Raw genomic sequence first — 14,244 nt, forward strand, 5'->3', positions numbered from 1 at the left:
AATTAAGTACTGACATAAGAGAAACTTTGATCTAAATTATTTTAGTAGTTTGATACTAAGTCAATTCTGATTATCACAGTATTACTGTAGGAATTTTTCAGTGTACAGTGTAATAACCCTAAAGAAACTATTCCATGAGATACTAAAAATCAATGTATTTTCATATGTAATTAAGTATTTTTATGTGTGGGTATCTTTATAATGTATTGGGAGATAAAAGGCAAAAACAAAAATAGTGGAAGAAAATTTTGAATATAAAAATCATTGGCAAACTTTTTGTAATCATATATTTTAAAACAGAGAAACATTCTGTGTGACCACTATTACTAATTATTTTTCAGATTTACCTTGAAAAAGGTTACTTTAACTTGGATATTTTCATCTTTTACACTTTTGAGTGTGGCTCCTGGCAGGAAAAGAAATCCCCAATGCAAGTTAGCCTGGCATCATACTACACAACTTTAAAACATAGAGCATATCACAATTAACACTAGAATTACCAGAGCCTACGAAAAAACTCGTAAATCCGTCTCTCTAAAACCCCTTTCCAAATTCTCATAATGTGTGACATCAGCTTTAACCCTATATAGTTTCCACAATCCTGAATCCCCTTCTCCTTATAAATGGGTACAACCACATTTCCTTCACTCCTCTGGTATTCTGTCCTATTCATACTTCTGCATCAGAGCCCACAACACACCTACTCCCACTTCTCCTGAACTCTTAAACACTTCTGCTGGTATTTTATCTAGTCCTGTTGCCTTTCCACTTTTCATTCTTTTCATTCACTCTGTTAAATGTCCCTGACATTTGATGTCTTCTTCAAACTCCTGGAGAAAGAGTTTAAAAATCTCTGCCACTTACAACAAGATTTATTCCCTAGAGCATTCTATTCATCCTAGCAAACATGTTACCAGCATTATACTAAACAAGGCTAAGGATTTAGCTGAACAATCACATACAGGTGCATCTCAATAAATTAGAATATCATCGAAAAGTTAATTTATTTCAGTAATTCAATTCAAAAAGAGAAACTCATATTATATAGATTCATTACACACAGAGTGATATATTTCAAGTGCTTGTTTTTTTCATTTTGCAGATTATGGCTTATAGCTAATGAAAACGCAAAATTCAATATCTCTGAAAATTAGAATATTGTGAAAAAGTTCAATATTGTAGACTCCTGGTGTCACACTCAACTCAACTAATTGACCCAAAACACCAGCAAAGGTGTCCTGAGCCTTTAAATGGTCTCTCAGTCTGGTTCAGTAGACCACACAAGGACGGTAAGCCAACAAAGATCATTGCTAAAGAAGCTGGCTGTTCACAGAGTGTTGTATCAAAGCATATTAATGGAAGGTTGAGTGGAAGGAAAAATGTTGCAGGAAAAGGTGCACAAGCAACAGGGAAAACCGCAGCTTTGACAGAATTGCGAAACATAGCCTATTCAAGAATTTTTGGGAGATTCACAAGGAGTGGACTTTGGCTAGAGTCAGTGCTTCAAGAGCCACCACACACAGACATATGCAGGACATGGGCTGTCCGGGACCGTCGCATTTCTTGTGTCAAGCCACTCCTGAACCAAAGACAATGTCAGAAGCGTCTTACCTGGGCTAAGGAGAAAACGGACTGGACTGTTGCTCAGTGGTCCAAAGTCCTCTTTTCAAATGAAAGTAAATTTTGCATTTCTTTTGGAAATCAAGGTCACAGAGTCTGGAGGAAGAGTGGAGAGGCACAGAATCCAAGTTGCTTGAGGTTGTGTGAAGTTTCCATAGTCAGTGATAATTTGGGGAGCCATGTGAACATCTGCTGGTGTTGGTCCATTGTGTTTTATCAAGTCCAAATTCAGCGCAGCCATCTACTAGGAAATTTTAGAGCACTTCATGCTTCCCTCTGCTGACGAGCTTTATGGAGATGCTGATTTCATTTTCCAGCAGGACTTGGCACCTGGCCAAACTGCCAAAAGTACCAATACCTGGTTTAATGACCATGGTATCACTGTGCTTGATTAGCCAGAAAACTCGCCTGACCTAAACCCAATATCGTCAAGAGGAATATGAGAGACACCAGACCCAACAAGGCAGACAAGGTGAAGACTGCTATCAAAGCATCATGGGCTTCCATAACACCTCAGTAATGCCACAGGCTGATCGTCTCCATGCCATGCCACATTGATGCAGTAATTTATGCAAAAGGAGCCCCGACCAAGTATTGAGTGCGTACATGGACATACTTTTCAGTAGGCTAACATTTCTATATTAAAATTAATTTTTTGATTGGTCTTATGTAATATTCTAATTTTCTGAGATACTGAATTTTGGGTTTTCATTACCTGTAGGCCATAATCAGCAAAATGACAAGAAATAAATGCTTGAAAAATATCACTCTGTGTAATGAATCTATATAATATATGAGTTTCACTTTTTGTAATGAATTACTAAAATAACTTAACTTTTCGGTGATATTCTAATTTATTGAGATGCACCTGTACTGTTCATGTATGTTTCATATGAAGCATATTATTATGAAAATGTGTAAAAGTCTAATGTTAGTTGTCTCTTACTCCTTTCTGCAGTTGCATATGGTGGTTTATGATTTAATTATAGAACTCACTATTTTGTTCTCTATTTTTGTTGCTTTTAGTAGATGTCATTTGGACATAACAGTACAATATAAGATTTTAGTAATGACACTCACTCGCACTTATGAATGAAACTGTATGATACCACTTCTATTATGTTATTAATTAATTGCTTTTGATAACTTTATATTTACACACTGTAAATAAAAAACTAGTCTTTTTTTTAAGTGAGTGAAAATTCTAGTAATGAATGAATAATTCTATAAACCTTATTTAATAGGATATGACCTTTGGTTTGGTATAATCCATATACTATATAATTTATATATTAACTTTTAACATTGATATAACTATATTTTGTAAATTTGTAAATAAATTTAGAGATGCCAAAAATCTTTTCCACCCCCAAATTAAAAATGCTGTAAATAAAGTAAGTAAGGAGTTTTCTTAATATGAAGGATATGCAATTGGTAATGCATTAATTTGCATCAGGCAAAATAGTCAATTACAATGATTCACTCTCAGGCTTTTTTCATTTGACTACTGTATATTTAATAGTAAATACTGCAGCCAAAATCAGAAAAGGAAAAATTTAATATATCACTCAATTTAAGTTTACAGACAATTTTGAAATCCACCTTGTGATACAGAAATTGGAGAATACATTTACATTTTTTGAATGTGTGTGTAAATACATTAACTATATTTATGCAGGGAAGAAACACAAAAATTATTAATCAATTTTTTATACAGCATAATACGTTCGTAGAATGTGACTAGACGGCTCATGCTTCACTTTCCTTCAGGTGCACATACAGGTGTTCTACTACAGTAGCCACTTAATAAATAGGAGAAATAATGTATCTATGTATTTATACTGTATATACAAGGAAACAGTGTGAAATGCATAGTTTTTGATTACAGTCTAGGCTAGGTTTAGTGCAGTAAAGTAGAATAAACAAACAACTTCAGTGGATTGCTGAAAATTAATCAAGAAATAGACCAATCTGATTGGTAGTAACTAAATAACTTATAACTGGATTTAATTCATTAGTGAATACAATTGCTCAATATACAGTGTAGTACTAAGATTAGGCAGATAGGAAGAGGAAGTAAAAATAAAAAGAAACAGAAATGAGTTCCTGCACATTGCACTTGGCTTCTTATTTTGTAGGTCCAGGATTTAGCTGATCTCACCTGTTAATGGTCACTTAACAGAAGCACCTCACTATGATGCACAGAAGCTTTCTCACCAGATTAGACAACAAAAAAGAGGTAATTTACTGTCAATTTCAGAATGTTCTTGGGTTGCTGTAACTGTTCTCAATGAAAAAATGTTTATAAATAGTCAATAGTTCATGAAACATGCACAGTGAGACACAGAAATAATTGAAGAAACAAATACAGAGTGACTTTTGATGTTTAAGCTTTAGGGATAAATTGAGAAAATACAGTTCTACTTTATCTTGTGTTTAATAATTATAAAAAAATTTATAAAAAAGATAATATATGCAAGGCATAACATTCAAGTATGTTCAGGGACTTTGTTAACTGTTTTGTAAATCTGAGCATTTTAATTTTGATCTCATTTTTGTTTATTAAATATTTTTGTAACAAAGAGTCATATTTAGTGATAGTATATTTTAATTATGTGTTTTAGCTAAGTACATGCATCTATGGTTTTGGCATTTCACTATCATGTAGGTAAAGGAATATTCCACCCAAATGTGTTATGTGTAGTGATTAGATTAGATTAGATTTAGAACACTGAAAAAAATTATCATGTTTTCTTGGAGGACACAGATAGCAAAGTACCTCACACAACAGGTTTCTATGGGGACTAACACTGAACAAGCAGGAAATAATATATAAAATAGCCATGAAAAAAAAAGGAAAAGCAGTTATTCAATGCAGAAGTCTGCTTCCCTGCCATTCAAAAGAGGATTTTTCTGGAAGTGGTTTATTTAAAAATGTTTTAGAAAGTACTGAGCATACTACTGGATAGCTGACATACAGATTATGTGACACAAATAAATTCATTTTTTCATTTTTTTTTATTTAAAAAAAAATGGGCAATGTAGTCTGTTCAAGATATCATTACAAAAATGTAACTTCTCTAACAAATTTACTTCCTGAATAATTTTATCACATTTAAAAAGAAGTCAGTCTACTGGGAAGCAAATTGTTTCAATCAGACAAACAAACAGATCTGATGATAACAACAAGTGCCTTTATATTTTCTGTGAACACACCTAAAAAATAAATATTTTTTTTTCCAGCATGACAGTTTGCGGTACTTCCTCATATCTCCAGCATTCTCTGAATTTTGATTTTGGCATATTCTAACTGAGGTTTGCTTAGTCTCCAGTGCACAGAGTGCCCTGACCACAGTTGGTTCCTGCATATAACCTAAGCTTCTAGAACAGGCTATAAAACCTCACAAAACAAAATAAGGACCAGCAAATGGACTTGTGTGACTGTGAATGTGAATGTGTTTTTATGGGAACAATTTGGGTATATTTTGAGAGATGAAATCTGTGCTGTGATAAATCCAGTGCTTGCAATATTGCATTCAGAGCTCATTTTGAAAAAAAGAATATGCTCTAAAAGCATAACTTTTCCACCAACTGAAATCAATGGAGAGGTTTTATAATGTATACATTTTCCTTATATTCACAATGTGAATACAGTGAGCAGAACTTACTGTAAATGCACTGTTCTATTTAAATATTATTTAATACATACATTTGGAAGATAAATAAATGTTGAAATCCAAATGGTCTTTGTTTTTGGATACTTTGATAAATTTCAAAAGACCACAAATGATAAAATATGTAAAATGAAAATTATGCGGAGTGTCTGCTAGGATAAGCTTTGCTCTCCTGAATATAGTTTATGTATTAAGAATATACTATACGTATTTATATTATTATTCATGGGCATGGGGTGTTAGAGTCTATTCAGACATTAATAGTTCATTTGAGAAAGACTTGTAGAGACTTCCAAGGGCTCTTCATAAAATGGGCAACACTTTCTGCAAAATTAACAGGAAATGCCTGAAACTTATTTTGTTGTTAATTTGAAATGCATTACAGTACACGCTACAAGATTCCCATGGAACAATCAGTTTTCTAGTGCATCTGCAATTTTGTCTCAAAATGTCGTGGTGCAGTGACGTGCATTAAACAATGAGCTATTATTTAACTGATTGTAGTAGAGAAGGAGCCGGTAGCAAACACTCATAATCACCAACAACAGCAGTCATACCAGTATCTCTTCATGAAGGAGATAAATGCTGTTATTTCTTGGTGGTGCAAGGCTGCTTAAAATAAGGCAAAATGAGGAGTGTGGCAAATGTATCTAGTTATACTCTGTGTTTCAACAAATATATAAGAATTACTATCATTGAAAAAATTGTGTTGAAGAATTTTTGGGTAAACCTTGTAGCTATGTATGTTATGTTTTAAGTAAAATCACAAAATACAGTAGTTTAGATAGCAGTTCTTAATAATTAATAAAACAGAAGCTATTCTTATTACACTAGATATATTTACCCAGGAATGCTTGTCACCAATGGTTAAATTTCTGATTTTTTTTTTTTTTACTTTTAATAGATGATGTGTGAATGAGATCATCTCAGCACTGTGTATTAATCTAGGAAAATAATTATGCTTTTACACTATTTCATTTTTTGGGTTGTCACCACCATTAACAAAAAACTGACAGATACACATGGTCATATTTTAAAATGTGCTGAACCTCTACAACTGTGTTTCTTAAACAATGAGTCATGTTTGTGATGGGTTGCCACAAGACTGTGTAATACAATTAGCCAAGATCATCAAAGCGTGAATTCTGTGGCTACAGCTATACCAGGATCTGTTTAACATACTATTTATTTTATTTTGGTAGTATGAGATCTGAACTGTTGGCTATAAACAACACTACTTATGCATCACAAATAGCTTTTATTTCTAAGCTACAAAAACAAAATAAATGTTACCCATGACATCACCATTCCTCTCACAACCTGTGAAGCAATCAAACTGAGATCTCTGACAGCTAAAATCCATTTAAGAAAGAAGGAGGGAGGAGGGAATGACACAAACAAGCTGGTGATGTGAAAGGACTGTGGTGTTAGATTTTCAGTGTGTTGTGGGGAGCTAAGTGAAGGTTTGTATAGTGCAGTGGCAGTGTTGTGCTCTAAATTTACTTTCAGTGGCCATGGACAAGTATTTGGTACCTCATCACATTTTCGCCATTATGGCATACATTGAATCCATATCTGTAACAGAGGTACTTTCGTATTAATGTGGCTTGGTAAACAAGAATTCCTTCTTGTAACACTATTTTAAAATGGTTCGATAAAGTTCCATCTTCTGGTAGTGTGAAGGATGTGTTTGTTGGACCACTGAGAACTTTAAGAACACCGGAAAATATTGAAAAGGGTGAGACAACTAGTAGAGAAGAGCCATTGACATGACATTTCTCTATAGCATTTAACACTTGACCTGACTGTAGAATAAATTCTGGATCAAGGTTTATCCTATCACAATATAAAATATGGAATAGTATGTAATAATTTATCTACATCACTAGATTTTATACTTAATTTACAGATATTAAATGAAAACCAGAATATGCTGAGCAATTTACAAATATATTTAGAAGAATGCACTGTTAATGGCGGAATTCATTTGAAAAACATGTTTAAAAATGTTATTTATGACAAGGGAAATGAAGAGAATTGATTGATGTATTCATTTTTGACTATCTAATTTCTTATTTAATTCAATACAACCCTTATTTCTGATAAAAGAGACAAACAACACATAAACACCCTCCAGTACCATGACTCAGGTGACTAAGTTAAATGACTGTTCATAATATCCTTTCAAAAATACATAATATCCTTGAAGTGTACCCTTTATAAAGAAGAATGTCTTTTCTGTCAGGTTTACTAAAGCTTACATTAAGCATTTACACTGGCAGTGATATAACACAAGAATAGATTGAATTACAACTATTGTTTTGTTAATAATACATTTGTTTTTCACTTTCCTTTTTCAGTAATGTTCACATCAGATATATACTTGAAACAAAACCTCGTACTTTTTTATTTTATGCCCATTGTTATTTATCTATGTACAGTATGGATGTGCTATCATAATGTAAAAACCGTGTTCTTGGGTCCTGGTAGATACCAATTTTCTTATTTGGGCTCTCAGATCAAAAAGCGTAACAATCCCAGCCATAAAGAAATATATACATGGCTATGAAGATTCTGGCATAAGCTTAAATGACAAAATGCAAAACGGAAAAACAATCCAGATTAATATATAAAGCCTCTCCATACACATTGATATTTAAAAACTATATAGGTCACTTTCACTTCTACTAGTGAAGGCCCACACCATAACAACACAAACACATAACTCCTTTCTTTTGCTCTTTACTCACCGTTGTCTTGGCTACAAAACATATTACTGGGTATAAATATCTTTTTTAATGATGTGACAGAGACTATGATAAAGAGGACATGCTATTCATATTTCATGTACTGCATATTAAAAGGAACAGAAGAAAAAAGAAAGATAAAAATAACCATTAAAGACATTAAATTCCAAGATACCAAGTTAATCTATCAAAGAACTGAGCCAAAATGTATAGATCTGTAAAGCACAAGAGTATATGATTTCATACCTAAACTGCATGCTATAAATATTCAACAAAGAAATAAAAATAAATGACAGAATAGATGGAGGATGTCCACTTCACTTAACTATGAAATGTAAAATTACTATAAGTTTAAACTGCTAGGCACTCACCTCAATCAGGAAATCTCCCATTCTTAACCCTGCTCTCCAGGCCACACCTCCTTCGTCAACAGATTCCAGGTACTGCAGGGCAGGAAATGCTGGTGTTGGAGTGAACTCTTCAATAGGAGTTTGAGCTGATAAACAAAGAAGTATTGGTCAGGCAGTTTATAATCACAGATATCTGACCCCGTAGTCTGAAATACATGGGACAACAAAGACTGAGAGTCACTAAGAGACAGATCATAAAAAGTTAGCTCTGCTCTGTACATGGAAAGCTGAGCCACTATTCAAAATAACCATGTTAATAATGTTACTAATGTTAATTATGCTGTGTTATTTTTTATTTCAGTATAGCTAACATTTGACTTGTTAAATGTTAATAAAATCGATAACATTTGTTATTTTAATTTATAAATAGCCTCTAAAAATAGAATCACAACTAACTCTTGTTTCTTTCAGTGAAAAGCATTACACTCATTTACAATTTAATCTTTGTTTCAATTTTACACCAGTGTTAATTGCAGAATGAGGGCAATTTAAAATGTAATACAGACAGAATATCCATTTGTCTACATAGTTACCCATGAGAAAGTATCTATACTATGACCAGAGAAGTAAGATTGATGCCAAGCCAAAAACTCAAGAAGAAGAAATTGAAAATGAGTTTAAAACTGAACTTTCTCTACTTCCTTAGTTTATGGAACCATAGCCCAGTAAAATGAAATACCTAATGCCTCTATGAGCTATTAAAATTAATTCTCCTTTAGAACCAAAAAAATGTACTGGCATTATTCAGACAGCTGTTTTAACTAAGACTTACTTAAAACCTTTTTGATCAAAAGCAACCATTTCCACCATTTCCAGATGGATTGATCTCAGAAGCAGGCTCATCCCTTGGGTTGAGCAGCTGAAGGGTTTCTGTGCCTTACTCCACTTTTCTAAACACCTTTAATTCAATTTCAAAATGCCCAGAACAATGCTCGGTGGTTTGATAGATTATGATCACTGTTTGAATCATTGACTTTGGGATGAATTATTTAAAGTGGACATGCCTGCGTTAGGTCTTGTGCTGCTGGACTAGTCATTGTGTGATTATTTAAAACCTTGAGTTAAATGGGTTCAGTTTTCTGGAAATCAAAATGAAGTTCATTATAGGGACCCTGTTAACTGGATCTTTTGCTGTTCTCTCCATTAAAAATTAGCTGTATGTTTTATCAGCCTAATTTCTGAAAAGGCTGACGTTAACTGCTTAACCATAGGTCTGTAAAGCAATGGTTAATAACGCATGAAAAGTTAATGAAAAAGTCATATACAGTTAAAGAAAAATATTTATCATGCTAACATATGTCCTGGGTATGACGTTAAACTGCATCCGGTCCTGCAAGCGTTCCTCCAACTTGCAAAGAAATCAAGGGGGTTGGTGGCAGGATTGGCACTCCAGCCACCGTAAAAACACACACAGCTCCGAGACGACAGAAAGAACTCTTTTTTGCTCTCCATGGGAGTAGCTCTGATGCAGCTGCCCATAGGAAAGCTGCTCACATCATGAAGGGGATGGGGGAAAGCCCTCGGAAGCCCATCCCCAGAAGAGTCGAAACCATTGGAGAGCCAATGGGGTCAGGTGTGTTGGGGATCAGAACTGGTGTGGTGGTGAGGCGTCGCTCACTGCACGGCAGTACTCAGGTCCCAATTTGAGGTGGCCCATATGGGTAGGCGCATGGAACGTCTTGTCTCTCCGGCAAAGATGATCATCTTCCTCTGCTGTCGGAGGAGCTGCGTAAACTCCGCATTTCAGTGGCGGCACTCTCTGATGTGCGCAGACCAGGAACTGGCCAGATCTCTGTAGGTGGATACAACTTATATTGGTCTGGTTGCTCTAATGGCTGTCATACTCGGGGAGTAGCTGTTGCTGTAGCGGATTGGCTTCTTCCGATGGTGTCCGATGTCACTCATTTCGACGAGCATATTATGAGACTCAGATTACGGCACTCTCTGGGTGCCTTGTCTGTTGTCTCAGTGTATGTTCTAACCACGGTGAGTGATGTCTCGGTGAGGGAGACATTTTATTTGCAACTTTGCTTGGTGGTTGATGGGTGCCCACGAGGTGACACTCCTCTGGTCATGGGTGACTTCAACGCAGCCACTGGCACTGACAGGGCTGGCTATGAGGATTGTCTCGGTCCCCATGGGTCTGGTGACTGTGGTGAAACTGGCTCCATGTTCCTTCACTTTGCAAAAGGTCAGGGGCTGCGAATCGCTGGATCCTGGTTCCAGCGCCCTGAGCCGTATCGTTGGACTTGGTACTCCAATACTAGAGGTGCGGTGAAGGAGATTGATCACATCCTCGTGGGCAGATGCTGGATACTCTTGCAAAACTGCAGGGTCTACAGAAGTGCCCAGTTTGTGAATTCTGACCATAGACTTGTTGCTGCTACTCTTAGGATCCAGCTTAGGTCCAGTAGGCTACCACCTACTAGGAAAATGAGCCTGGACTTGGCCAGACTCCAAAACAAGACTGTTTCTAATGAGTTTGCATGCGGTTTGTGTGAAGAACTTGCAGATTTGGGTGCGACTGCTGATCCTAATGTGATGTGGGAGACCTTCAGTGACAAGACCCTGAAGGTTGTTGAGGGTTGTGTTGGTGTTACCGGTGTTCCCAGAAGGAGGTGTTTTATTTTGTAGGGCAAGCTGGATATCATCAAGAGGAGTCGCAGCGTATGGCTCAATGGCAACTCTGGTCTGTACCGGAACTGAGAAGGACAGCTGTGAGGGCTCTGAGGGCAGATAAAGAGACGTTTGCTAGAGGAATCTGTGAGCAAGTGGAACACCATCTGTGGTATAGCGACCCACGTCCTGCTTACAGAAGAATCAAAGCATTACGCACATCTGAATCTGTTTCTCAGAGAGTCTCAGTCAGGGCAGCTGATGGAATGGTCCTTACGGATGACACTGCAGTTGTGACTCACTGAGCTGACTTCTTTGAGCAGTTGTTCAAAGCTGATCCTCCGGCTAGGACAGTGGATATCTCTAGGTCCACGGTTCTTGAGGCTGATCCTCCAATTAGCTGTGAACCACCCAATCTCACTGAGATTGCACAGGTGGTGAACCAGCTGAGGGGAAGAAAGGCTGCAGGGATCTGTGGTATCCGGGGTGAACTTCTCCAGGCTGGTGGTAAGGCTGTCCTCCTGTCCTTGGAAGCAATCTTTACTTCCATTTGGGAGACTGGCATCATCCCAACTGACTGGAAAATAAGACTTGTTGTCCTTATCTGTAAAGGGAAGGGTGATCGCCTGGATTGCAGCAACTACAGAGGGATAACACTACTCTCGGTGCCAGGTAAAGTCCTTGCTAGGGTCATCCTCATTGGATCCGTGATCACTTGCTCACCTACCAGCGACCAGAACAGTCTGGTTTTACTCCTAAGAAGTCTACCATTGACCGCATCCTGGCACCGAGGGTTCTCATTGAGCGCAAACACGAATATCGGCAGAGTTTCTTTGCAGCCTTTGTCATTTTTCGCAAAGTGTTCGACTCAGTTGATCGAGGTGCCCTGTGGGACATGCTGAGGGTTCGTGGTATCCCGTCGAGGTTGCTTGATATCATGAGCGGCCTGTACACTGGTACTGTGAGTGCTGTACAGAGTAGAGGCAGAACCTCTGTTTTTTTTCCCAGCTGATTCTGGGATTCGTCAGGGGTGTGTTCTTGCTCCTACTCTGTTCAATGCTTGTATGGACTGGGTATTGGGCAAGGTCATGGGGTCCAGCTGCTGTGGGGCATCTGTTGGTAAAGAAAGATTCATGGATCTTGACTTTGCTGATGATGCTGTGATCTTCTCAGAGTCAATGGATACTCTGATTGGGGCACTCGAGAGACTGAGCGAGGAGTCTGAGTGTCTGGGCTTGCGAGTGTCCTGGATAAAAACCAAGATCCAGGCCTTTAATGACCTCTTGGGTACAGCCAACAGCACTGTGTTTGTTTACGAAGAGAGTGTCGACCTTGTCGAGAGGTTTACTTACCTTGGTAGTGACATTCATGTTTCTGGTGACTCTTCCTATGAAGTCAGTACACGAATTGGGAGAGCATGGGAGGTCATGAGGTCGCTGGAAAGGAATGTGTGGCGCTCCCGATATCTATGCAAAAAGACGAAGGTCCAAGTCTTTAGAGTCCTGGTGCTTCCTGTCTTGCTATATGGTTGCGAGACATGGACGCTATCCAGTGACCTGAGACGAAGACTGGACTCCTTTGGTACTGTGTCTCTCTGGAAAATCCTTGGGTACTTGACTTTGTGTTGAATGAGCAGTTGCTCATGGAGTCCCGAATTAGGTACATTATCTGCATTGTGAGGGAGCATCAGTTACGGCACTACGGCTATGTGGTGCATTTCCCTGAGGGTGATCCAGCTCGTAGGATTCTCATTGTTGGGGACCCGAGTGGCTGGACCAGGCCAAGGGGTCGCCCACATAACACCTGACTACGGCAGATAGAGGGTCATTTCCAGATATTGGGACTGGACCGCTTGTCTGCCTAGGGGGTTGCCAAGTTGTTTCGTCGTGTGGTAGGTGCAGCAATGCACTGTACCAGTGCATGTTCCCCAACTTGACTTGACTTGCTAACATATGTAAGTATTAAGAAAGTTGATGGTTTAGTCAATGTATGTTAACTTGTTTTAATTAAAACCTCCAGGGATGATAACAGGATCGGTCAGCCGATCTGAAGGGTGGAGAGGAAGACAAAAAATGTCAAAGGAAAGGTCACACTCATAGCAAAAGACAGCCCTGTTCATAAGGATGTGACTGACTCAAGTTATTTTTGCATTTCCGACCACATTATTTCTCATTTAAAGACAAAGGCACTTATTATTGCCCCATAACGGAGTCTAGCTGTGGTAAGTAGTGAGTAGAGAAGGGTTTCTGAAAGGACATAACAAATTGCAACCATCCTGTACCAGCATGCCTATTTTCTATCCATATTCCAGATCCATTGCTACAGCTACACAACACAGACTCCTGGAAATCTGAGTCAATCTTTACAACAACTGTGCCAGTGTGCTTATTGCATATTTCGAAAAGATTCCAGCTATCTCCAGCTCCATGGACCAAAATGTCTTAGTTGCGGTTTTGTTAACTGGCACATAAATTTGGTATTAACATTAGAAAGGCAACCCTCTTTTTATGCTAAAGAGGAAAGAGAACATTTATTACAATTCATTACTTTTGAGATATAAAAATGTCGAGTAAGACTGTGGGTCTCATCATTTCTCATATTTAGAAGAGAATTCTATGGAAGCCTGCCACAATAAGGAAAGAACTTACAGTATAAGGTGGTGAGAATTAGCCAGCATTGTAAAGTGACTTCAAAAAGTGAAAGAGTTTCGATGGGGAATTGACAGAGTGCAAAATTAGCCTTAAAAAGTCAAAACTCAAAAAGCAATCCTAAAAAACTGAAACATATGTAAAGGGGCAAAAGTAGTAGAAAGAAAGAAGGCTTTGTGAGCATATAACGTATAGACGTTACAAGACTCTCAAGAACTGTATAACATCTGAACAATTTTCATGAGATTTGTCAGACAGTTGCTAAGAAAATGAATGGTAAATAAATATTTCTTATGCCATACTTCAGAAGTGTCATTCCATCGTAATAAATTAACACCGGTCTGCATCAAAATCCTCCTGTGCAAAAAAAAAAATCACTTGCTTTATAAATTAAGATCTGCCAAAATTGTTGATTTTTCAAAAGGAATTATGTTTGTTTCATGGCATAAGTATTTTCCAGCTCAGAATATTATTTACAGCATGTATTGACCTGACAAATGGCAGTCTTCCTTGTTCTTACTGTTAGTAG

General features: G+C 37.4%; 1 protein-coding gene across 4 annotated transcripts in view; it reads right to left on the minus strand.

The window, feature by feature from the left end:
* shank1 (SH3 and multiple ankyrin repeat domains 1) overlaps positions 1 to 14,244 on the minus strand; it is a 648,010-nt gene that overhangs the window by 100,036 nt on the left and 533,730 nt on the right. For all 4 annotated transcript variants that reach the window (XM_051933687.1, XM_051933685.1, XM_051933686.1 and 1 more), the window contains exon 17: positions 8,413 to 8,537. In XM_051933687.1, coding sequence (XP_051789647.1) covers positions 8,413 to 8,537 — 125 coding nt within the window. The remainder of the gene's footprint in view (positions 1 to 8,412; positions 8,538 to 14,244) is intronic.

The sequence above is a fragment of the Erpetoichthys calabaricus genome, chromosome 11 (assembly GCF_900747795.2).
Source record: "Erpetoichthys calabaricus chromosome 11, fErpCal1.3, whole genome shotgun sequence".
NCBI classification, from domain to species: domain Eukaryota; kingdom Metazoa; phylum Chordata; class Cladistia; order Polypteriformes; family Polypteridae; genus Erpetoichthys; species Erpetoichthys calabaricus.